Here is a 21,159-nt window from a genome sequence, read left to right on the forward strand (position 1 = left end):
GAAGCAGTTCTTCGGGTGTCCGCTTTTAGCGCTTGTCTAAGAGATTCGTCGCGATGCAAAGCTTTTTTCCTCACTCGAATCGCAGTAGAGTTTCTGTTTGAAATCTAGAAGACTCACGCAACACTATTTCCAAACCAGAGTTTGATCTGGACGTGACACGCGGTACGGGACACACACACGTGGTCTCCAAGGTAATGTACCAATATTACAAGAACTCTCTCCGTGAAATCGATCGTTATAAGAAAATATTTTTGGCAAATATATTTTCGAAGATAAGAGAGAAAAAAGCAAGTGAGAAATTTTCGCAAAAAAAAAAAAAAAACTTTGAGATGTCTGCTGATCATTACAATAGATATGCATTTGAGGCTGAATGGTATGACAAGAATGCTTGCATAACGAGGAAATTTTATTTGTATTATTATCCGTCCGATAATACTATTGAACTGGTATGTTATTCACTGGTAGAATTTTTTTTTTTTTTAAACACACAATTGTCGATTTTTCAAATATCTACGTATGTATAAATTTTGAATTAGACACGCGCTTATCCCCGTCGAGCTGGCGTTATATTTATATTTTGCGTATTTTAGTTCGACTTGAGAACACGACAGACGTTCTTGAGAAGGACGATATGCGAAGGCATCCAACTGAGGGATTTCCACGTGAATGCCGTGGTTACCTTATTTTCGAGAAACATGAAGATCTTAGGTTATGCAGACGAGTACACCAAAAACAAATTCGAGACAGAAGTGCAAAAGTAATAACGGAAATAACGGTTCAATTTTATATACGTTTTTTTGTTTTTGTTTTTTTTTTCGGTTTTATTTTCTGTAACGCGCAGATTTTTTTTTTTTGAGAGCATATTTGTTTCTCTGACTCAACAATTATCTGTTTCAGTATCTTCGTGCTCCTGAAACCGCACGTGGTTGACGAAAAACTAGGTGAAATACTGAATACAATTACAAATATGAATTTTTCTATTGCTAATATAAAAATGATACGATTGACTCCGGACGAAGTTCAATTATATTATCCTGTAAAAAATCCCGTCTTGCAAACGTAAGATCTCAATATAGATATCAGCATGATTTTTTTGGAAGTTGAACCTTCAACATTGTTCTATTCGCTCGAATTTTGTAACTACCGATTTGTTCAGAACTGTTATAGAGTACCTGACCTCTGATCGTGTCGTTGTTCTGAACCTGGCAGGACATAACTGCGTACAGAGATGGATGGAAGTAGTAGGTCCAGAAAACAGTGAACTAGCTCGTATATTGGGACCTTTTTCTTTAAGAGGTTTCTTCGGAATAGACGAGATACGCAACGCCGTGTACGGGTCCGAGAACCTAGAGACGGCAAAAAAAGTACAAAAACACATCGACAAATCATCTCGGTTGATCGTATCGAAAGCACATTTTAATTTTTTTTTTTATTTTTTTTTTTAATATCTGATTCAGGAGCTGCAATACTTTTTTTCTGATGAGAGGATTCTTAATACGGGACCAAAAACTACCGCTGTTCTTAGGAACTGCACCTGTTGCATCATCAAACCACATGCCGTACGCGAGAAACTTACCGGTAAGCTGAATAACGGATTGTATACACATTTTATATATTGTGAGGGATATAAACCTAACAACACGCAATGTTGTTTAAACAATAATACAATGTGTTGTCAATGTAGGCGCCATCATTAATGACATTCAAAAAGCAGGCTACACGATTACAGCGTTGCAACAATATTGCATAGGTCCGAATGTCGCTAATGAATTTCTAGAAGTTTATAAAGAAGTTCTTCCCAAAGAAGTTCCCGTATGTTTTTCTGTTATTACAATTTTTTTTTTTCAAATGAGCGAGATCATTTACGAAACTATTTTAAACATAAATGCTTGCTGCAGGATATGGTGGAGGAGTTGCATTCTGGTCCCTGCATCGTCATGGAGATAACGCAAAAGATTTACAATTCCAACATCGTTAACGATTTTAGAAATTTGTGCGGTCCGGCGGATCCGGTAAGTAGACGCGGAGAGACATTTTTCTCATTTGCTCTCATCTCTGATTTTTTACTGACGACACGTTACGTTTTGACGAACAGGATATGGCGCGGAAAACCAAACCACATTCGCTTAGAGCTAGGTACGGGAAAACGAAAATACAAAACGCCGTCCACTGTTCCGAATTGGCCGAAGACGGTGTTCTAGAGGTGAATAATAAATGTTTTTTTTTTTTTTTACCCACATAGTTCCACGTGTATTTTTCTCGTAATTTAATCGTAACGTATCGTTTTTTTTTTTTTTTTAGGTACAATATTTCTTCACGTTACGTCTCGTTTAAGACGGAACCCAAAGATCTCAACGAAGAAATGTAAATTTAAGACGCATATTTGAATTTGGAGTATTTTTATCTTTGTACTTGATTAAGAAAATAAAACAGAAGATAACGCAAAAGTGTAAATTATTATATTTATTTATAACAAAGCGTATTCGCATCTTCGTGGAACTAGCAAGCAAGGTTGTGTTCGAGAGATTTGATTGCTTTTCGATCAAGATGCGTGGGCAAGTTCGTTGAAATCCGTTTTTAATCGTTAGACTATTTGATAGCGCGCGTATCTAAAGTAACTGTCATTCACAGCGTCGCGTCTGGTTTGCGCGAGGAAACTTTCTATCTCTCGATGACGCCGCGAAATATATGCGATATCGCGCTCGATCAAGCGAGATCGAGACTTTCATGCGCATTGAAGAGCTATTTACATTCCGTCTAATAAATAACAAACGCACGAATAACGTTTTTATCTTCTTTTGTTGTTGTTTTTGTTTTGTCTCTCCCTAGCGCTCCGTGATTCCGTTACGCGTACGGTTTCCTGCATATTCAGGACTAACTTCGATTCGCGCGCTCGCGCAAAGGTCGCATCTCGCTGGACTCTTGGCTCGGACAAGGGTTTCCGGAGAAAGGGGAGCTCCCGAAGTGGCTCGAAGCTAGTTTCGCAATATGTGCCACTTAGGCACGCGAGTATATGCACATACTCGCGAGAGGATAATTATTTCTTAATTTCTTCACGCTCGCACAATAGTTTTGAGATTGAGAGAACATGGAAAAAAAAAAAAAAACCAAATTCCTTATTCATTTCTCGATAATAAAACCGTGCGCTTCTCGTAGCTTTGTTTTAATATGTTTTAACATTTGTTTTTGCTGTAAGTTTTGTTTTTTCAAATAAACCGAGTTTGATCCAATTTTCCACACAATTTTTGTTTTCATTAATTCCGAACGAAACGAAGCGCTCGCGTCGAAAATTTTGCACATCGAGTATACGAGTCGCGGAACACGTTAATTCCGCGTCGCGAGGAAAATACAGGTTGCTAATACGATTTACAACGAGGAGCTACGGAGGAATTCGCCGTGTGCCTTAATAACAACATGGTGATGCGTGTCAAGGATTTTAGTTTGTAGTCCATCGACGAGAGAATTATACGATGCTCGAAGAATAAATCCGTTTTTTTTTTCAGGGTCATTAACTAAGGAAAAGAAAAAAAAACAACAGAGAATCGCGTCCGCGTTGACTTGTAGAAGCTTGCGCGTGTGTAAAAAAAAAAAAAAACTTTTATATTTTCCGCACTATTTGAAGCTTTAATTTCTTCCGAGAATCGTGAGAATAATAATCTTCCAAAAGTTGTTTTTCTTTCCGGAAGCTGAGACGAGATAATAAAGATTTTTCTCAAAGTCAAAAAAATTATAATATTATTTCATTTTTTCTTCGCGAATGTTTAATGATTAATCCGTGATCGAATGTATGAAGAAAAATTTTTGTTCTTGGGCCACATCCTAGCGAGGAGCTTCCCATCGCGACCGTTGCATTTGCAATTAGATCGGATCGGCGGATTGGAATACGCCGTGCTCTTTCCTTTCAGGCTTGTCGGCGGCTTGTACCGAGGTGGCAGTATTGCGGTTGACATCGAACCGTACGGATCCGTCGCAAATTTTTCTCGACGAAGATACGTCTTATAAGTTTTATTCCGATTTTACTTCGAAAAGGTGTGTGACATTTTTTGTTTTCCCAATCTCGCTCGTCGCCGACGATTCAACAGATGTTGTCGTGTCTCCGGAGCGATCGCTTCAACCGTGTTTACAACATTTATTTCGAAAATTTGAAAGAGGACGAACAAGACAAGGGGAAATAAGAAACGCGATATTGTGTATTCTCAATATCTAAAACTACCAATCCAATAGATATTTTTTTACTTCGTGACTGCGAGATTTGTGGAACACGGTGCGACATTGCTGACGCAAAAAAACACTCACACGCATATGAATGTAAGTCACGTTTTACGTTAAAGCTAATAAAAAAAATCTTTTCGAGTCGCTTCACGCGCCGCGACTCAACAACGGATTGTGGATATGAAATCTTTTTTTACTTTGCGGTCCGTCTCGGAAGAGAGACGGCTAAAAATTTTTATTTCATTTATTATTAAAACACAATAGGAAAACGATGAAGTTTGTGTTGAGAATATTTTTGCACGAACAATTGTGCGCGCGTATAAAACACGATTCTCATTTAGATTTATCTTCACTCCGTCATCTTCATTTGTCTATATATAGACGGTGTTACAAAGGATGTGCTATATATAACATTTATATATATATATAAATATATTTCCGCTGTACATAAACCGCACATTAGAGAGTTGTGCGGAGTTCTAATAACATAATTCGTAAGTTCCTTTCAGCAAGCTCCAAAGACTTGATATGGACTACAAAATAAGATAATAGATACTCGACCTAATAGTACTCGACCTCTCGATGTACTTGACCTAATTCGCTCTGTGTGCGAAAAATCTCATTTTTTTTCCTTCCGCGCGTCCGACGAAAATTCTCCTCCAAAAGGAAGAACACGCGCGTTCTTTGCGCAATAAATATAAAATTTATTACGCGAACGCAACGCGCCTGTAAACCGCCAAAAAAAAAAAAAAAAAAAAAATCGTACCTCGATGTGTCGGGAAAAAATTTCAATTACACAGCGCGCGTATCAAAGTTCCCTCTTCCGACGCGTGATTCCGAGTTTAAGTTTGTCATTAGCTTCTTACGCGTTGTAATTATACAAGCGCGTGATTGACACATTGATTAGGCGAGATACGAGTACAAAGCAGAAATGAAAAACCCGCTTCGGAATCGCGCACGTGCAGGAAAATATAAACGCGTTTATTATTTTTGCTCCGAGAGACAGACAGAGAAGAAAGTGTCCGCGACAAAAGATAAAAAAAGTTATTTTGTTTCATAATAAAGTAAGTTTGTCGTTACATAATATTCGACGTTTTGTTCGCAATTCTATATCCTTTACAAACAATTAGAAAAAAATAACAAAACGCGATTAAGCAAGCAAACAACGCGCGTACGGTTGCAACGCGCGCGGATTTGCTCGCGATTATCGCGTGTGAACATCTTTCTTGCCGGCTTGTTTGAAAAAATCCATCGCAACAGGAATGCGCGTGTGTGTGTCATCAATTTTGCAAATTCCGTCTCCATTGTTCGCGGGGGATTATTATTGGAACGGAGAAATCCATTAGAAGGTGTCATTGTTTGTCGGGGAATCAAAACGATTTTACGGTATATAACAAGCGGAAAAAAAAAACGGGTTTTCTCGATACGCGCGCGCAAGAATTTTATCCTCCGAGAGAATCTTCTTCTCGCTCTTCCTAACTTTAATGACCATTCTTTCTAATACGTTGAGAAATCCGTGTCTCTCTCTCTTGTACCAGTCGCCGCGCGCGCGCGCGCGCAAAAATTCTTCCGCTTCGTCTTTTCTCTCGATTTTTTTTTTTTTTTTTGTTAACGCGTCGTAAATCACGCCAATAGATAAGACAAATATTAAAACGCGCGCGATTGTCCGACTTTTTCACGACTCGGTCGCGGTCGGTTTGTGAGCGCGATCGCGCGAGTTTGTTACCGCGAACTAACTGATTTACGTTCTCGTATATCATCTTATTTCGGAGTCAGAGGAAAAACGATACGATAACGCGCGTTCGTTATTTAGCGCATAAAAAAAAAAAAAAAAAAAAACAAAATTCATCCACGAGTTGGACGGACGATGGTTGGAAAACGAGAGTTATGCAATTAAAATGGTCTAACCGACTCTCTCAACACACCGGCAACAACCGGCAATTTCGCAGTATTTTAATCGTAGTATTCCGTCTCCGTGGTTAATGCGCAACGCGCGGACGAGACAATGCGAAAAAAAATTATTCGCCGAACGTTTAAACAACAGTGGTTGAACTAAGGCAGAGAGAAAATAACAATCTCTCATCATCGTACGCTCCGCGTATATACACGTCGCGTTACGCGAATCCTAGGAAACGCATTGTAAATTGCTTCTCTCTGGTAAAAGAACGAAGGACACGCGAGTATGTACATTTTTATTACAATATTATTATTATTATTTACACACTCACGTGTGTCGAATCGGCGCGTGATGAATGAACGCGTTTTTTTCGTTAATCGTTTTTTCGTCAATGACGAGCGATGATCACGGCGCGATTCACCGAATTTATTTACCTCCGGAACGAGCGGAAGCCGATGTTGCACATAAACGTCGTGACGTAAAATGTATTGTAAAACCGTTATGTAAAAGACGTGACGAGTGGTTTCGTATTGATACGAAAGCGATTTTGTTTCTCATGAATACGACGGAGCGACCGAAGTTGAGTATCGATATATATACAAGCGAAAAACCAAACGGTTATATAATTTGTTGAATAAAGCGTTGTAACATTATCAAACAATAGTTTTTGTTAATTATTAAAACTAATTTAAACGTCTCTAGACGCGTGACGGGCGGAACGCTAAATGTGTGTGAAGAGCGCCGCCCGGTTGGATGGGAACTGAACGTTTTTCTCACGTTCGATCGCTCGAGTTCGATTAGAAATTGAAAGAAGCCGCCTATTTATATCAAAAATGATAGCGTTGAACAGATTCTTCGAGAGAATCGGCAAGGATTTCCGACAGAAGGAGCTGGTACCGTTGAAGATAATATTCTTCGTTCAAGCGTCCAGTAAGTTGTTCCGAGTCTTGTCAGACTCGCGAGCGAGTCAAAGTAAAAATACATTAGAAAAAAAAACAAAAAAAAAAAAACAACAACTAACGGAATTATCTATTTACGCGCGTACATGTTCTGTGTGCCGTGTTCAGCGCTCTACGTGCTCTATCCGTACTTGACCATACACATGAGAGAGCTGGGAATAAACGTGGAAGAGACTGCGATCATGAGTTCCATCACTCCTCTGGTGGCGATGATAATGCCGCCGCTCGCCGGCATGTTAGCCGATCGGATCGGAAATTTCAGAGTGAGTTTACAATCCAACTCTCTTCTTCTTCTTTTTTTTTTTTTACGTAACACATACGCGAAATGTCAAGGAAACCGATTGTTTTTTATTTTTTTTTCAATTTGCGACGCGGAGTCTCGCATCTATCCGGGGAGATCTCTCCGCGCGAATGAATATAAAAATGAAAATTATTCTTTAAATAAATCTCATCTCTCTCAATTCTCTTCCGTCTAGATCTTGCTGTCGGTGTTTTCTGCGTTCGGAGGCCTGGCGGCGTTATTGCTGTTATTGGTGCCAATCGGCAGGATGACGGTACATTTTCCCGAGAGGATAGTTATGGATCTCGGTTGTCAAGGTGATAGCGCGGGCTCGCTCTTCCACACAATGAGCCAGACGCATCCATGCGAGACGAAATTAAGACCGGAGATCACGATGAGAGTAGAAAGTTGCGGGTGAGTGAAAATTGTTGCGCGCGCGCGCGCACGCGTTTCCAATTAAGTTTGAAACAATCGTCATTTCTCTAACAAGCAAATTCGCATCATTCTTGCGAGAACGGCGCATGTATATATTTTTTTTTATTTCTCTTTTTTATATCATTACGTCTCGTTAATGTTTCAAATGGTTGCGCAGATTCGTGTGCCGCGTGGAAGCTGGCAACGAGACGGATGCGATTCTGAAATCGAAATTTTATATCGTCCGACACTCCGATTCACGGATCGGCGTTAACATCTCGTACAAATACACGGTTGCGCACGCCGACTTGTCAACGGTACGTTGCGCATTGAGAAAAATTCTATGTTAAACACAGAGAGAGAGAGAAAGAGAGAGAGAGGCCGCTTCTTGACTGGACGAGCGGCGATACGATATCTAATATCGAGTAACGGATAAGCGGTCAGCAAGGTGGATATAATCGCTACTCCGTCGGCGAGCGCATAAAAGGACGGTGAAGAACTTGATATCCGAAGCTTATGTCGTAACGTAGTTACAGACAGACACAAAATCTCTCCGCGTGATCTTCGAAGTTTTTTTTTCTTTAGAACAAAGTTAATTTTTCACATTGATGTGTAAAATAACGTTTCGACGCGAATTGTTATAAAAATGTATTTTTTTGTTCAAATACAATTGCAGAGCACCGAGCAGGAGGATATGAAGGAGCATCGGCAAATGAGGAACAACGAGTTCTTCAAGACCGCGATTCGACGGATCTCCAAGACGCGCTATTTCTTCCCGGCGGATCAGCTGTTCTCGTTCGCTTGCGTACCGTCGGACGAACACGCTCAGGATAATATTGACAATTTCACATCATCAACCCGCGAAATGTACAAACATCTCACGTCCTGTAGTTTCGGTCGTTTGATCACGCCGGAGGTACGAGGGATGATGATCGTCACGTGTGTCGCGCGTGAGAGAAAGAAAAACCATTGCGAAAACAAGTTTGAGAAATATTGAGAAAGACTAACTGAAGAACGTGTTCGTGTTTCAGAACAACGTCGACCGAACGATCAATTATCACTTGTACAAGTCGAAGATCAAAAATCTGGAACCGAACGAGGAAGACTCGCGGGAGGAGCGAGCGAGATACTCGGTCGAGGGTGTATCATGGATTGGCGAAAACTTTCAAAAACCCGTCTGCGACAATCTGGATGACGACGACACGATCAATCGAATCGCGATAGACGCGCGACTTTACGATAGCGACGCGAAAACAATGTCGACCCCCCCGCGAATTTTGAGCGCGAGCGCTTGCGACAAGAGATGCGTGGTTACCGCGCCTCGCAACGAAATTTGCTCCAATATGAACGTGCAAGTTGAACACAATGTAAGCCTGACATTCTGGCTTTACCTCGTAATTAGAGTCTTCATAGGTCAGTACACGCGCGTTCTGATTGTTTTTTTGTTTGTTTGTTTTTTTTTCAAATATAAATTTAATAAAACAAAAAAACTCTCTTGACGAATCGAAATTCGAATCGTATCTCTCTGCGATGTCGGCGCACCGGCGAAATTGAGATGGTAAAATGTTTTTTTTTTTCGTGTCTCCGGTATCACCAGGTATCATCGGCGGCACCACCTTCGCCATGTTCGAAGGCGCGGTCATAGCGATATTGCGCGAGCAGGACGCGGATTACGGCCTTCAGAGAATTTACGGCACCATAGGGGGCATGATATCCTCGCCCCTGTCGGGTCTTCTCATAGATTACGCCAGTCGCGGCAAAGGATACACCGATTTCAGGTCGATAATCGCATCGCGATCGCAATCGCGATATTTTTTGAATATAGCAAAAAAAAAAAAAAAAAAAAAAAAAAAAAAAAAAAAAAAAAAAAAAAAAAAAAAAAAAAAAAAAAAAAAAAAAAAAAAAAAAAAAAACTAACATGACGCGCGCTTTTTCAGACCGGCGTTTTATCTGTACGCGGCGCTAAAGGTCGTAGGTGGTGTTCTGATGCTGTTGATCAATTTGGAATTCAAAGCGCCCGCCACGAACGTCGTGCGCGACGTCTTCATCGTGTTGAGGAACATCGAGACCGCCGCGCTCTTTCTCACCTGTTTTATTCTCGGTGAGAATTTCCAATCCGATTCCTTTTTGTTTTTTTTTTGTTTTTTTCCGAACTCGAAGATAAATGCTAAAAAAAAATTCGGAGCGGACCGTTTAACGGAAGGAAAGGATTTCAGGCACCGCATGGGGATACATCGAGTCCTTCCTCTTCTGGCTGATCCAGGACTTGGGCGGATCCAAGTCGCTCATGGGCATCACCATAACAGTCGGCGGTATCGCCGGTATACCGTTACTGGCGCTTTCCGGGCCGATAATATCGAGGCTCGGTCACGCGAATGTGATCTTCATCGGATTTGTGTTCTACGCGATCAGGCTTCTCGGTGAGTGTGTGTGTGTGTGTGTGTGCGTCTCACGTGCGACTAAATAAGACGCGCTTCTTCTATTATTCTAACGAAAATCGTTCTCTCGCACGCAGGATATTCATTGGTCTACAACGCTTGGCTCATGTTGATCTTCGAGGCGCTCGAATCGGTCACGTCGTCGCTCAGCTTCACCGCGGCCGTTACTTACGCGGCGAAGTTATCGACCACGTCCACCGACAGCTCCATACAAGGATTACTCGGCGGCGTTTATTACGGAGTCGGTTCGTACATTTTCATTCTCGGCAACGACAATCAAATATAAAAAAAAAAAAAACAACTTGATGGGATAAATTCTGATGATTTCACACAGGCAAAGGTTCCGGAAGCTTGATCGGTGGTTACCTGATGAAGGCTTTCGGCACCAGACCGACCTATCGGATATTCGCGGTGATGACGTTGGTGACCGGCGTCATGTATTTCATATTCAACATCACTTATCTGAGAAAGCGATCGCGTCTCGATAGAAACGATCTCGAGAAGCAGAAACCGAAGGAACAGTCGCGTAACGACAGTTTGGACAAGAGCGCGAACGAAATCGGTTTAAACGAGAAGCCGCAAGACTTGGAACAAATCAACGACAACAAGGATAACGACGCGGACAACGAGTTTTCGGAAAAAACGCGAAACAACAAGACGTCGACGAACGAGCGAGGCTCGTTGAAGCGAATTGAAAGCTTGAGAAACGCCAAGAACGAGCAGCAAAATCCGAGCCCGCGGGAGAGCGAGGCGGCGAGCGACGAGAAGAACTGCTTCGCCAATCCGACCTTCGACACCGACAGTTCTGATCGGTGCGAAATCACCGAGAGGAATCAACGAACAGACGACAAGCTCACCGATCGGGAGTTCAATTCTCAATTGTGAAAGCGCATGTATATATATATATTATATGTATTTATGTATAGAATTTATAAAAATACACACACAGACGCGAATTAAAAAAAAAAAAAAACTGTGTGCGACCTCTCTCCCTTTTCTATTCCCCTCCCTGAGTTTGATCTGCTTCGATGTTGCAACGGGGGACGGGGGGGGGCGGGGGGAGAGACGAGAAAATCGGGTTTACTCGCAAACGCACGCAATTTATTCGAACATTCTCGTAACGGATCGTCGTGGTTTGTAAAGCGAATTAGAGCGATTTTGTTAAGCGTCATTTCCTCCCATTAGCGCGGCTCGCATTGGCTGAATATATTTTGTCTCCGCGGGAGTGCCGAAACCCGTTGCAAAACGCTCGCGAGTATTCGCCACGCTTTCCCCCGTGTTGTTCCGGCCGCAAAAAAAAAAAAAAAAAAACAGTGCGCACCTGTCCTGCAAAAGGGATGAAACGTTATTATCCGACGAAGAAAACGCGCGCGCGCGCGCGCGCGACGTCGAGGACGCGCAGACAATATTTTTACGATCGCTGAAAAACGGTAGTTACAGTTACGAATCTATATAGGAGGGCGTTCTCTTTCAAGATCACAGTCGCTTATCTACGGCCACCAGCGAGTATGTTACGTACTTTAATTTTCGTCGCCCTTCTTCTGTCATCCGCTGCCGCCGCGTCCACGGGATTAACGTCATACGCGAGAGTAGCGAAAAACGGACAGTTGGCGAGGAGCTCGCACGGGGGGGAATCGTTCTCGTGGATCGGCAGGTGCGTAAACGTCGAAATTTGTTGAATTGTCGATGCGATCGACAGTTAACGTGAGAACGAAAAAAATCACTGAGCATTTTTAACAACCAACTCTTTAGGCCGCTGACAAGAAACAACACGGAGAACGTGAAGGACGTTATCGTCACGGTTGCACCCGTGTACGTGTCGCCCAGAACTCCGAAGCTGAGAAAGGGCGAGGCAATCGATCACACGACAATGGGACAATCTCCGAGGTAAAAAAAACAAAACAAACGTTAACGAAATAAAATTTCATCGAAAATTGATTTGTCGAAAATATTTTAAGACAAATAAATTTTCCAATCAATGAGTGACGACGTGACTCTCTCTCTCGCAGATACTCGACGCTGGATCACGAGATGATAACGAAGCTGGACGCGAGGAAGCAAATTCAACACCGATTTCATCCGCCTGTGAATTTTCCTGTTCGCAACGGCGAACAATCAGCAAACGGAAAACCGCCAAGATTGAACACGGAATATATTTCGAGCGCGAACTCGTCCGTTTTTCCCGGACCGATCTTTTCCGGCGCGTTCGACAACTCGTACAACGTCGGTCCGCCGTCGGAATTTCTCGACGACGAACCGCCCGGATCCAAGCCGATATTCAGCAAATATCCGCCTGAGAAAGACGAGGAGGTACGCAAATGTTTGTCGCGCAAACGTTTGTGTGCGCAACGAATTGTTTTCTCTACCTAAATCTCTCATTATGAAGTTTATATATGCTACCGTAGATTCCAGATTCCTACAAACCGCCACCGAACAAATATCAGACCAACGGGGAGGAAGAGGATGCGATGGATTATTCCGGCGGTTTCGCTCCTTCCTCACCCTCGCACGAGAACGAAGAACCGCCCAAAACGCATGTGAAGTATGCCAATCACTACAACGACCAACCGACCTCTACGTTCGATTCGTACGGGCACAATCATCACGATTTTCATCACGACCTTGTTTACGACCACGTGCCGGAGTTTCACGACTACCATCATCATCCGATCACCACGACGGAGGAGCCGGAGATGAACGATCAGCGTCTCGACAAGAGACCCTACTCGTATTACTTCATCGGGAAAAAACTCTGGTACATACCGCTGTACTTCAGCATCTATTTCGTCATATACATAGCGGCGCTCGTGCTGAAGAGCATCGCCAGGCACAAAATTAATCTGCCGACGCACCTTGCGGACGTCGCCCATCATCAGAAACGAAGCGAGGCGCGATGGACCTGGGTCGAGACTGTGCTCGAGGGGGTCGAACGATTCGCCAAGACGTACGGTGGTCGTAAAACAAATGTCGAATGAACCAGAAGGAAGAGACATTTGCGTCAGCGCAATCTGTTTGCACATTTCGATCGCGTATTTGTTGTGTGAAAAAATAAATTATATACAGAATAAATTATAGAAAAAATATTCCACAAGATGCGTGTAATCGAAGAATAACGTATGCTATATTTAAATGTGTTGTAATTAGTCGCGCACACAATATATATTCAGTTTGTCATCACTTACCACACAAAGACCCGAACAGAATCCAAATATCTCATCAAAAACAACGTACATGTATATATTGCTTAATCAATAATAAATTGTAAAATTATATTGATTTGCGCAAATGCGTGTAAATATACATCTTTAGACAAATATGTAAAGAAATGTGAGAAAGAAGAACTTTGTACATCAACCATCTACCCTACAAAATAAACAAACAATGTGTTTATGAATATATATGCGACATTGTCGATATAAATTATTTATCTAATCAGCGTCACGACTTGCACACTTGCTAGAGGAACAACAAAAATTCGAATGAAATCATTCGACAAGTTATTATATAAAAACGCGCTCGCTCCTGCTTAAATAAACCTGATTGCTTTACATGATGGATGCAAGAAGAGACTCTCTCCGAGGATATTTTACATTCCCGTTGTCTCAATCTCTGTAGAGATATTATCTCGAGATATATAAATCTATGTGAGATCAAAAAAACCAATTTGTGAAATAATTGCGTAGTGTCTGATAGTAACATGCCACACGTTCCGACGCGACACCATTGATCGAAACCCGACCATTTTGACAACGTTACGCGAGAATCTGTAACAATTAGGGCTTATTAGCGCTTGGGATTTGCTTAACGTTACCGTCGATACAGTTACTGACTCGCGAGAAACCGGATGAAACCCCGCTACTGTGCGAAAACCAGGTCCGCGAATCGTTCAGTGTCTCGTCGGACTTTGCGGAAGGTTTTTCTCTCGCGCCGAAAAATATATACGCCGTGTATGTGCGTGTGTTTAGAAATGTGCCGTCCGTGACGAGCGCATGAAAAGGGAAGATGGTCATTGCGCGCCTCGAAACCAAGTGGAATTCACGATCATCTCTCTCGATGATTAACATGGGTCAGTATCGTCAGATACTGACGATATCGAGTTTTTTTTAACATACGTTTTAAGTAAAAATATAACGCTAATTTATATCTCGCAGACTCAACGGGCAACCAACTGGTCATCAAGTTCGTTATACTGTCGATCTGCGTCTGTCACGCTTCCGGCGAGTCGAGTGTCGGGAGTGTCGCGGAATCGTCTTCGGACGCGTTTCGAACGGAAAAGTTCGTACCCGCCACGACGGCGCAGCCTGTCAGGTAAGCGCGACGTAAAATTTTTTGTGTTAAAAAAATAACGCGAGGATCGGATGATGAAGTTGTTCGATATTCTTCGCACAGACAAAACAGGGCGTACAAGCAGAGCTACAGCGTTAAGGGGGACGACACCGACTATCAGGACGATCATCATTATCACGACGACATGAAGGAGGACGAGGAGACGAAGGCGATGGGTCAACCCAAGGTCGATTACTGGGCCGGTTACTACGATTTTCTGATTAACGAGGGAAGCTACAAATTCTGGGCCGTTTTTCAGGTAAATCGATATTAATCGCTCCTGTGACGTCTTTGCGTCCAAAGTTAACACATTTATTTAACGTTTGCGAAACACAGCTAGCGACCGCGGCTTTACTGATCTACAGCGGTTTCGCGGCTCTCTATTACGCCAAAGTGAACCCGCCGACCACGGACGACTACTTCGACGGCGATATATTTCGTCGCCGACGGAGACGAAGAAGACGCCGTTCGTTTCCGCTCGCGAATCGCGACAAGCCCTTCGCCGGACTCGACGCCGTTACGTTTCAGAGGATAATCGAAGCGATCTTCGACGAACGAACGCGTTGACTTTCGTTTTTTTTTTCTTCTTCGAAAGACGCGAGGTGAAATAAAATTAGGTGGCAAAACAATCAAATTGGAAACAGCGGTGAATGTTGTGACCGAAAGAGAACAGCGTCCAGAAGGGAAATCTCTCTTCTCTCTCTTTCTCTCGCGAAACCGATTCGTTGAGACTCGGCAAGCTGAAGACCGGCACCGAATCATTCCGCGCGAGAGGAGAAGAAAGTCTCACCTCTGCGCGCCGGTCTCTTTCAACCGCTGTCCGATCGGCTTATAATTAGTGAAAAAAAAAAAAAAAACAGTAGAGCATAATGTAGTTTTTATGAAAAAAAAAGTAGTTAATTTCAAAAGAGTTACGGTGTATATAGAATCTGAGATACGCTATATTATATATAACATTGTGTGAATGCGTGCGTGTATTTTCGTTGGATATTTCAAAAGAGACATGTGTTTATTTGTATTTTTGATCTTAAAATGCATTTAAATAATAATAAAAAAAAAATATATATATACATATATATATATAAAATGTCAGAAAATATTGGCGCGTGTGTAACATTGTATATATTTATATGTAGTAGTACACAAATTATGTATATTTGCATAAAATAAACATATTGCCGAGAAAAAAAAAATAGACATACTGTACATTGCCAAATATTAAAAAAAAAACAAGTTTCTGAAACCGAATTGTAAAACATTTGTATTCGCAATTTCAATACTATGGAAAACACAAAAGCTGTTTAATAAAACGTACCTTTTGCTTGAAAAAGAGAAAGAAAAGTCCAATAAAAATCTTCGGAAAAATTTTTACACCGATACAAGTAACGAACTGACTGTAGGATTTAATTGTAAAGGATGGAATATTGTGGTGGATGTGCGTCATCGCGTTCGTATAAAATATATAAGAAATCTTTTAATTACAATTTTTCTTTTCTATTCCAGTTCTAAATCTTGTATCTGAAATACAAAAGCGACAATTAGTATCTATTTTGTGTTTTGCGAATCAAGATATATAAATTGATAAAAAATATAAAAGACTGTTCGGTTTTACTACCTCTTGTACTTTCTGCATTTCTTTAGTCAGTAAATTATCTAGAATCTCCTGGAATCTCTGTTTCAGCTTGACGTTTTCAATATTAACTATTTCGATCTCTTGTTGCTGCCTTCTTTGTCGCAGTTCCGCCAATTCGGCGTGAAGAGCGGTGAGACGCGCTTCTGTGGAATTTTTCAGGCGATACACAAGTTAAATTTTTTGTCATTATACGAACAAACGAAAAGTGTAGGACTTAATCCAAAATTACCTTTGGATGTGGACACTGGCGGTGATTCCGAATAATTATCTGTAATAATGTACTCGGAGTGAAACTGTTCCAGTTTCGCGTCTTTCGCCGAACCAGCCTCGTTCTGTTGTTTATCCGTTTCCATGTCGCCGTTGTTGCTGTTTTGAAACATGTCTTTACTGAACTCGGTAACCAATCCGTTGTTGGCCGTTGTGGTGTTGTTGGATCGTTCGGAATACGCGGCTTGCATGGAATTTGAATCTGAGACTCTGCTGTCCGCAGAAAGACGACTATTCTCGTCCAGTTCCATCACATTTATGTTCCCCTCTTCATCTTCGTCTTCACTGTCGCTCACAGCCTCGCCAAATATATCATGTTCAGCTAGAATATAAAATAAATAACAATTTAAACCAAGTTTCTTTTTTCTGAACTTGATTAATTTATATAATACATTTTTTTTTCTTAAATCCACCACTTACCAACATTGATATTTTCCCGTTTAGTTTTGACTGTGCCAGATGACGATACTTTACTTGGTTTCGTTTGGTCTTCATCCTCGCATATCACTTCCCACTTAACGTTAACAGCATCGTTATCCACTTGCAACAAACGTTTGACTTCTTTTTCTATCTCAGGCGCTTCCACGTATTTCTTCTTCAAAGTTTTTCTAAATCTCCTGCGTCTTACGTTTTTGGCAGGTGGCGTTACACCGTGAGGCCAGAGAAATTTTTTATCAACTTTGTTTGGATCCTTCTTTTTCTGCTTAACAGGAGACTCCTCGTCCGTTCCAGCATGATCGTCTTCTTCCTTGCATATCAACATCTTGAAAAACAAATGTTGCAAAACAAATTTTTATCACAATCTCTGACTTTGTGTTATTTTCTTGCAAATTGCAATTTTGTTTTGTTAATACCTGACATATATCAGCTGTTTTGTAAAAACTCTTGGTGTCAATAGTCTTCAAGGACTCCACTATTGTCGGCAAATCCACAACCTATGCAAGAATATATTGCGCATAAATTGATAATTTCGACATAATTTTCAAATAAAGACAAAAACAAAACAATGTGCTTGCAATGTAATTAGAACAAAATTAAAACCTTGGCGTGAAGTAACCAGTGGTCGAATCTGACTTCGCCGTAACGCATGTCATTTTCTAATTTTATAGTAAGTCTGTCTTTTAAAGGCGCACCGGTACGTAACGCTTCTCTCAAACCTTTGGACGGTTCCTTGAAAAGAAGACGGAAATTTATTTCAGCACAAATTCTCTCCGTGCAATTTTTTTCTAACGTAAACACCAAAAGTCCAAGTTAACAATTTTACTTTGAGGTTATAATAAATTAAGATAAAGTATTACCGGTGGTAATCGCAAAATAAATTGACTTTCTAATTCCACTTGCGGCTCGTGACGATTTTTGTAATCGGTATTGGGATGACGGTTCATTTTTTTGTCTGATTTTTCACGTCGTCTTTAAATTATATACTCGCGTTTAAACAACAATTTGACACACGACCGACCGTCTCGTTGCATCAGACTTCACAGTCGTTCTATCTGGCGACGGAAAGTACGAACTAACAGAACAAGATATCATCCGCCCGTCGGTATCGCGGAGTGCGACTCCACGTGTTCTCGTTGTAAAGGTCATTCTACAATGAGTTGAAAATGTTGCGAAAGGTAGCAATTACGAAATAAAAATTATTATTTCTGGTTGCGCTTTGTGTCGTTGCAATTGCTAAAAGAGAGTTGGTCAACTTTTGCCAACAGCAACTGACAATCGCAGAACCTAAACCAATACTTTTTCCCTAGTAGTTGGCGACGGGACATTTTTTAACTCATTGTAGAACGGCCCTAAGTCTTTCGATAGTTAATAATTCCGAAAAAAATCTAACAAGTTGCTAAAATTAACTTTCTTGTGCGTTACAAATTTTTAAAATAGACGTACGTACTAGATATCGCAATGTTAAAGAAAAACAATTTGTAGCAAGGTTTATTTACATGCACAACACACACACACAATATTCGAGATTTATAGCTATCAAAATATATAATCTTCAGGAAAAAAAGTTAAACAGACGTGATATTAACAGACTCTCCGACCGAAATCTAAATTGAACTTTGTATTAATCGGACTCGGGATCAGTTTTCATATCATATACAGATTCTGGTTGATTGCCGTCTATTTCCTCCTCGCTTTCCGGTTGCGATCTGTCCCTTTGATCCAGAGCGTATCGTCTCCAAGGAAATCTGCGAAATAATCAAATATACACAACGGTTTTGCCGAACCGGTCAGTAATAATTTGTCTAAGGAAGGAAACGATCAATCCGTTTACCTTGTCTTTTTATCAAAACACTCTTCGATGAAATTATGGGAGACTATTTTGGTGTGATTTTTCAATTGTTGATACTTGGGCGTGTTTTTGAAAGCGCATATCAAGTGACTGCATTTTTTATTGCTCGTATTTGGATCGAATATGTATCTGGCACCCATTGCGATAGCCTTTCTTCTGATTTCATCTCTCTGCGGATTGACGTATCCGCTTAGAGAGAACGTAACGTCGTCGAACAGTTTCCTAAACGGTTTCTTTGGTTTTTGCGGTACGTTCTTTTTCTTCGGAATTTTCTTCGGATTATCGTTTTCGGGCGGCAACAGTCGTTGACAAACCTCGCAAATTTCATCCTGAGAATTCTCGCAACACCTGGAACAGTCTCGACGTTTCTTCTCGTCGAGCTTTTTGTCCGACGAATTCTCCGAATTGCTCGGAGACGATTGTTTCTTGGAAGTTGAAGGCGCAACGGTTTTCTCGTCGTCATTGTCACCGATATCAGACGTATTCGCAACCGTCTCTTCTCTGGACACAGTTTTATTTTTACTTTGCGGACTCTTAGCGACTGTTTTGTTCTTGGAACCTTTGGCAGGCGACTTGTTCTTGAATTTTGCGCTCTCCGGCTGATCTTTCTTCATCTTCTTAAAAACCTCGTCAGCTTCTCCGGCTTCCAATTTTTCCAACAACGGTCGTTTCTTAGATTTTCCTTCTTCTTCTTCCTGACACTTGGCGAAGTTGTTCTTGGAAATCTTCTTTATCTGTTCGTTCAACTCTTCTTTGTAATTGGTTTTGACGTCGGTTTCTTCCTTATTGAGAAGCTTTTCTCTCATCATTTCTATAGGCGTCTTCACCGCGTGCGGCTGCTTCAATTTGAATCTTCCAAACACATCCAACCCCAGATCAATCGTTGGATCTGATCTCAGAATGATGTAAGACAATCCGAACAAAACCTTCAAATTCGCGGATTGCATACAGGTGACCTTGACGCGGTCGAATTTCGTCTTCAACGTGTCCGGGTTCAATTCTCTCTTGGTAAACAATTGTACTTGGTCCCTGAACTTGTTACTCGAGGCCTCGTCATTGGACATAAACTGATGGTTGATTAAAACCAACCAATTGTCCGGATCGGCTGACGTAGATCCGGAGACGATCACCACGCAGCTCTGATAATTTCCAACGTCGATTCCCGTGATGTAAGAGGGTTCGGCGAGTTGAAAGATTACGTGCGCCAGCATCTCTCCCGGTTTGGCGCATCGCCACGTCTTCTTCCATTTTTCCGAATTACGTTCCAGGAGATTGGACGCGGGATAGGACGGGTGCTCGGACGAGCAACTGATTATCTTCTCGACGTTCAGAATCATGTTTTTCACGATATCCTGCAAACATTCGTTTTCTCGGTGTTTTGTTGTATTACAAAATTATCTCCCAATTACTTATACTCTTCAGCTTCGCTCTGTACTCACATGACATCGGCGCGGGAAAGTGTGAAAAATGTGTACAAAACTCCTCGGCGCAAACCTGCGTTTCAAAAGGAACTGGATACCGCCAAAAATCCGCTGTCACGTTCCCGGGAGGGTGGACGCAGCAACCTAACCTGACCCGTAAACCGCGCGCTATACGCTCGCGACCTCTGGCCGCGCGTCAACACTAGACTAGTGCGTGACGTCAGAGTCACGCTTATATCGAACCGCGAGCGGTTCCTGACGGCGATTCCCGGAAACACAAACGTTCACTCGATAGCCCCCCTTCGGGATAGGAACACGGGGCCGTCGTGTAACTAGTCGTCTCGGCGCGCACGACGACGGGCTTCGGAAAGCAATATGGCGAAGTGTGTCACGGGGGGTTCGGCGTAGAGGAGAGGAGACGAGAGTAGTGGTGTCACAGTTTGGAAGATGACAAGTTCGCGGTATGGGTTGAGAATAATGTAGCGTTACGTGCGCGAATTGTGCGACGAAAACGCCTCGACGTTTAAATCTCACGTGGCACGTAACTGCGCCGAGAAAAAAAAAAAAAAAAAAAAAAAAACGGTCCACCCGTGATCGCGTGTGGTGTGTGGTGCGGTGTGGTGTGTGCGTGCGTGCGTGCGTGCGTGTTGTCTGTGATATACCACGAAGTAAGCGCGGTTTTACCGGGTGTGCAAAAGTCATGGCTTCGGATAAAATAAAGGTCGCCGTACGAGTACGGCCGTTCAATCGCAGAGGTACGTTAAAAAAAAAAAAAATCCGTTTCTCCATGACGTCGCCGGGGCCTTACGGGGGCGGGGGGAGGGGGGAGGGAGACCCTCCGTCTAGCCTCGACCACGCGCGACGTCGTCGTCGCCAGGAAATCGGGAAAGGGGGTCCCCCCCGCTCCGTCGCTTCGGATGCTTCGCGTGTTGCTTCGGCGGAGAAAAACCGCGGACGCTCCGAGATGCTCGACCTTCGGCCTCGCCGCCGATAATCGGTGTTGCGACGGTGTTTTCCACCTG

General features: G+C 42.2%; 7 protein-coding genes across 13 annotated transcripts in view; 5 read left to right on the forward strand and 2 right to left on the reverse strand.

Annotated features, from left to right (window-relative positions):
• The first annotated feature begins 85 nt into the window (after positions 1-85).
• LOC109858208 (nucleoside diphosphate kinase 7) lies at positions 86-2,439 on the forward strand. 2 transcript variants are annotated; one of them, XM_020435259.1, is made up of 9 exons: positions 86-446; positions 591-757; positions 898-941; positions 1,210-1,364; positions 1,458-1,578; positions 1,685-1,812; positions 1,899-2,012; positions 2,096-2,203; positions 2,302-2,439. In XM_020435259.1, exons 1-9 carry the CDS (start codon positions 195-197, stop codon positions 2,332-2,334), a joined length of 1,122 nt encoding a protein of 373 aa, XP_020290848.1. In that variant the 5' UTR covers positions 86-194; the 3' UTR covers positions 2,335-2,439. The 2 variants fall into 2 exon arrangements, with proteins under 2 accessions (XP_020290848.1, XP_020290847.1); XM_020435258.1 differs by having other exon boundaries at positions 89-446; positions 898-1,059; positions 1,157-1,364.
• A 1,491-nt stretch (positions 2,440-3,930) lies between these two features.
• Positions 3,931-11,158, forward strand: LOC109858206 (major facilitator superfamily domain-containing protein 6). Its single transcript, XM_020435249.1, has 12 exons — positions 3,931-4,308; positions 6,812-7,039; positions 7,177-7,331; positions 7,545-7,762; positions 7,941-8,079; positions 8,439-8,678; positions 8,794-9,175; positions 9,360-9,540; positions 9,700-9,863; positions 9,979-10,182; positions 10,278-10,445; positions 10,535-11,158. The coding sequence occupies exons 2-12, from the start codon at positions 6,943-6,945 to the stop codon at positions 11,083-11,085; spliced, it is 2,499 nt and encodes an 832-aa protein (XP_020290838.1). The 5' UTR covers positions 3,931-4,308; positions 6,812-6,942; the 3' UTR covers positions 11,086-11,158.
• Positions 11,159-11,624: 466 nt separating this feature from the next.
• Positions 11,625-13,619, forward strand: LOC109858217. Its single transcript, XM_020435280.1, has 4 exons — positions 11,625-11,854; positions 11,953-12,087; positions 12,210-12,510; positions 12,606-13,619. Exons 1-4 carry the CDS (start codon positions 11,709-11,711, stop codon positions 13,173-13,175), a joined length of 1,152 nt encoding a protein of 383 aa, XP_020290869.1. The 5' UTR covers positions 11,625-11,708; the 3' UTR covers positions 13,176-13,619.
• A 484-nt stretch (positions 13,620-14,103) lies between these two features.
• On the forward strand, positions 14,104-15,383 carry LOC109858218. Its single transcript, XM_020435281.1, has 4 exons — positions 14,104-14,266; positions 14,352-14,508; positions 14,590-14,785; positions 14,863-15,383. The coding sequence occupies exons 1-4, from the start codon at positions 14,203-14,205 to the stop codon at positions 15,091-15,093; spliced, it is 648 nt and encodes a 215-aa protein (XP_020290870.1). The 5' UTR covers positions 14,104-14,202; the 3' UTR covers positions 15,094-15,383.
• Positions 15,384-15,909: 526 nt separating this feature from the next.
• On the reverse strand, positions 15,910-17,903 carry LOC109858216 (transcription initiation factor TFIID subunit 7). The gene is made up of 7 exons (XM_020435279.1): positions 17,725-17,903; positions 17,468-17,596; positions 17,281-17,361; positions 16,847-17,189; positions 16,389-16,748; positions 16,142-16,302; positions 15,910-16,044 (listed from the first exon to the last, which is right to left on the reverse strand). Exons 1-7 carry the CDS (start codon positions 17,809-17,811, stop codon positions 16,021-16,023), a joined length of 1,185 nt encoding a protein of 394 aa, XP_020290868.1. The 5' UTR covers positions 17,812-17,903; the 3' UTR covers positions 15,910-16,020.
• A 449-nt stretch (positions 17,904-18,352) lies between these two features.
• On the reverse strand, positions 18,353-20,622 carry LOC109858214 (DNA repair protein XRCC1). The gene is made up of 3 exons (XM_020435275.1): positions 20,156-20,622; positions 18,699-20,068; positions 18,353-18,612 (listed from the first exon to the last, which is right to left on the reverse strand). The coding sequence occupies exons 2-3, from the start codon at positions 20,051-20,053 to the stop codon at positions 18,489-18,491; spliced, it is 1,479 nt and encodes a 492-aa protein (XP_020290864.1). The 5' UTR covers positions 20,054-20,068; positions 20,156-20,622; the 3' UTR covers positions 18,353-18,488.
• Positions 20,623-20,743: 121 nt separating this feature from the next.
• LOC109858210 (kinesin-like protein KIF13A) overlaps positions 20,744-21,159 on the forward strand; it is a 35,898-nt gene continuing 35,482 nt past the window's right edge. For all 6 annotated transcript variants that reach the window (XM_020435270.1, XM_020435267.1, XM_020435265.1 and 3 more), the window contains exon 1: positions 20,744-20,892. In XM_020435270.1, coding sequence (XP_020290859.1) covers positions 20,838-20,892 — 55 coding nt within the window. In that variant the 5' untranslated portion in view covers positions 20,744-20,837. The remainder of the gene's footprint in view (positions 20,893-21,159) is intronic.

This window comes from Pseudomyrmex gracilis, unplaced genomic scaffold, assembly GCF_002006095.1.
Source record: "Pseudomyrmex gracilis isolate BER0280 unplaced genomic scaffold, ASM200609v1 scaffold_192, whole genome shotgun sequence".
NCBI lineage: Eukaryota > Metazoa > Arthropoda > Insecta > Hymenoptera > Formicidae > Pseudomyrmex > Pseudomyrmex gracilis.

Coding starts and splice junctions, on each gene's coding strand:
- LOC109858217 (XM_020435280.1), top strand. CDS start 11,709: ATGTTACGTACTTTAATTTTCGTCGCCCTTCTTCTGTCATCCGCTGCC. Junction 12,088..12,209: donor ACAATGGGACAATCTCCGAG/GTAAAAAAAACA, acceptor TCTCTCTCGCAG/ATACTCGACGCTGGATCACG. Junction 12,511..12,605: donor CGCCTGAGAAAGACGAGGAG/GTACGCAAATGT, acceptor ATGCTACCGTAG/ATTCCAGATTCCTACAAACC.
- LOC109858214 (XM_020435275.1), bottom strand. CDS start 20,053: ATGATTCTGAACGTCGAGAAGATAATCAGTTGCTCGTCCGAGCACCCG. Junction 18,613..18,698: donor TGTTTTGATAAAAAGACAAG/GTAAACGGATTG, acceptor ATTATTTCGCAG/ATTTCCTTGGAGACGATACG.
- LOC109858208 (XM_020435258.1), top strand. CDS start 195: ATGTACCAATATTACAAGAACTCTCTCCGTGAAATCGATCGTTATAAG. Junction 1,365..1,457: donor ACCTAGAGACGGCAAAAAAA/GTACAAAAACAC, acceptor TATCTGATTCAG/GAGCTGCAATACTTTTTTTC. Junction 2,013..2,095: donor TGTGCGGTCCGGCGGATCCG/GTAAGTAGACGC, acceptor TTTGACGAACAG/GATATGGCGCGGAAAACCAA.
- LOC109858218 (XM_020435281.1), top strand. CDS start 14,203: ATGGTCATTGCGCGCCTCGAAACCAAGTGGAATTCACGATCATCTCTC. Junction 14,267..14,351: donor TCTCTCGATGATTAACATGG/GTCAGTATCGTC, acceptor TATATCTCGCAG/ACTCAACGGGCAACCAACTG. Junction 14,786..14,862: donor AATTCTGGGCCGTTTTTCAG/GTAAATCGATAT, acceptor TGCGAAACACAG/CTAGCGACCGCGGCTTTACT.
- LOC109858206 (XM_020435249.1), top strand. CDS start 6,943: ATGATAGCGTTGAACAGATTCTTCGAGAGAATCGGCAAGGATTTCCGA. Junction 8,080..8,438: donor CGCACGCCGACTTGTCAACG/GTACGTTGCGCA, acceptor ATACAATTGCAG/AGCACCGAGCAGGAGGATAT. Junction 10,183..10,277: donor CTACGCGATCAGGCTTCTCG/GTGAGTGTGTGT, acceptor TCTCGCACGCAG/GATATTCATTGGTCTACAAC.
- LOC109858216 (XM_020435279.1), bottom strand. CDS start 17,811: ATGAACCGTCATCCCAATACCGATTACAAAAATCGTCACGAGCCGCAA. Junction 17,362..17,467: donor ACTGGTTACTTCACGCCAAG/GTTTTAATTTTG, acceptor ATTCTTGCATAG/GTTGTGGATTTGCCGACAAT. Junction 17,190..17,280: donor AAACAGCTGATATATGTCAG/GTATTAACAAAA, acceptor TTGTTTTTCAAG/ATGTTGATATGCAAGGAAGA.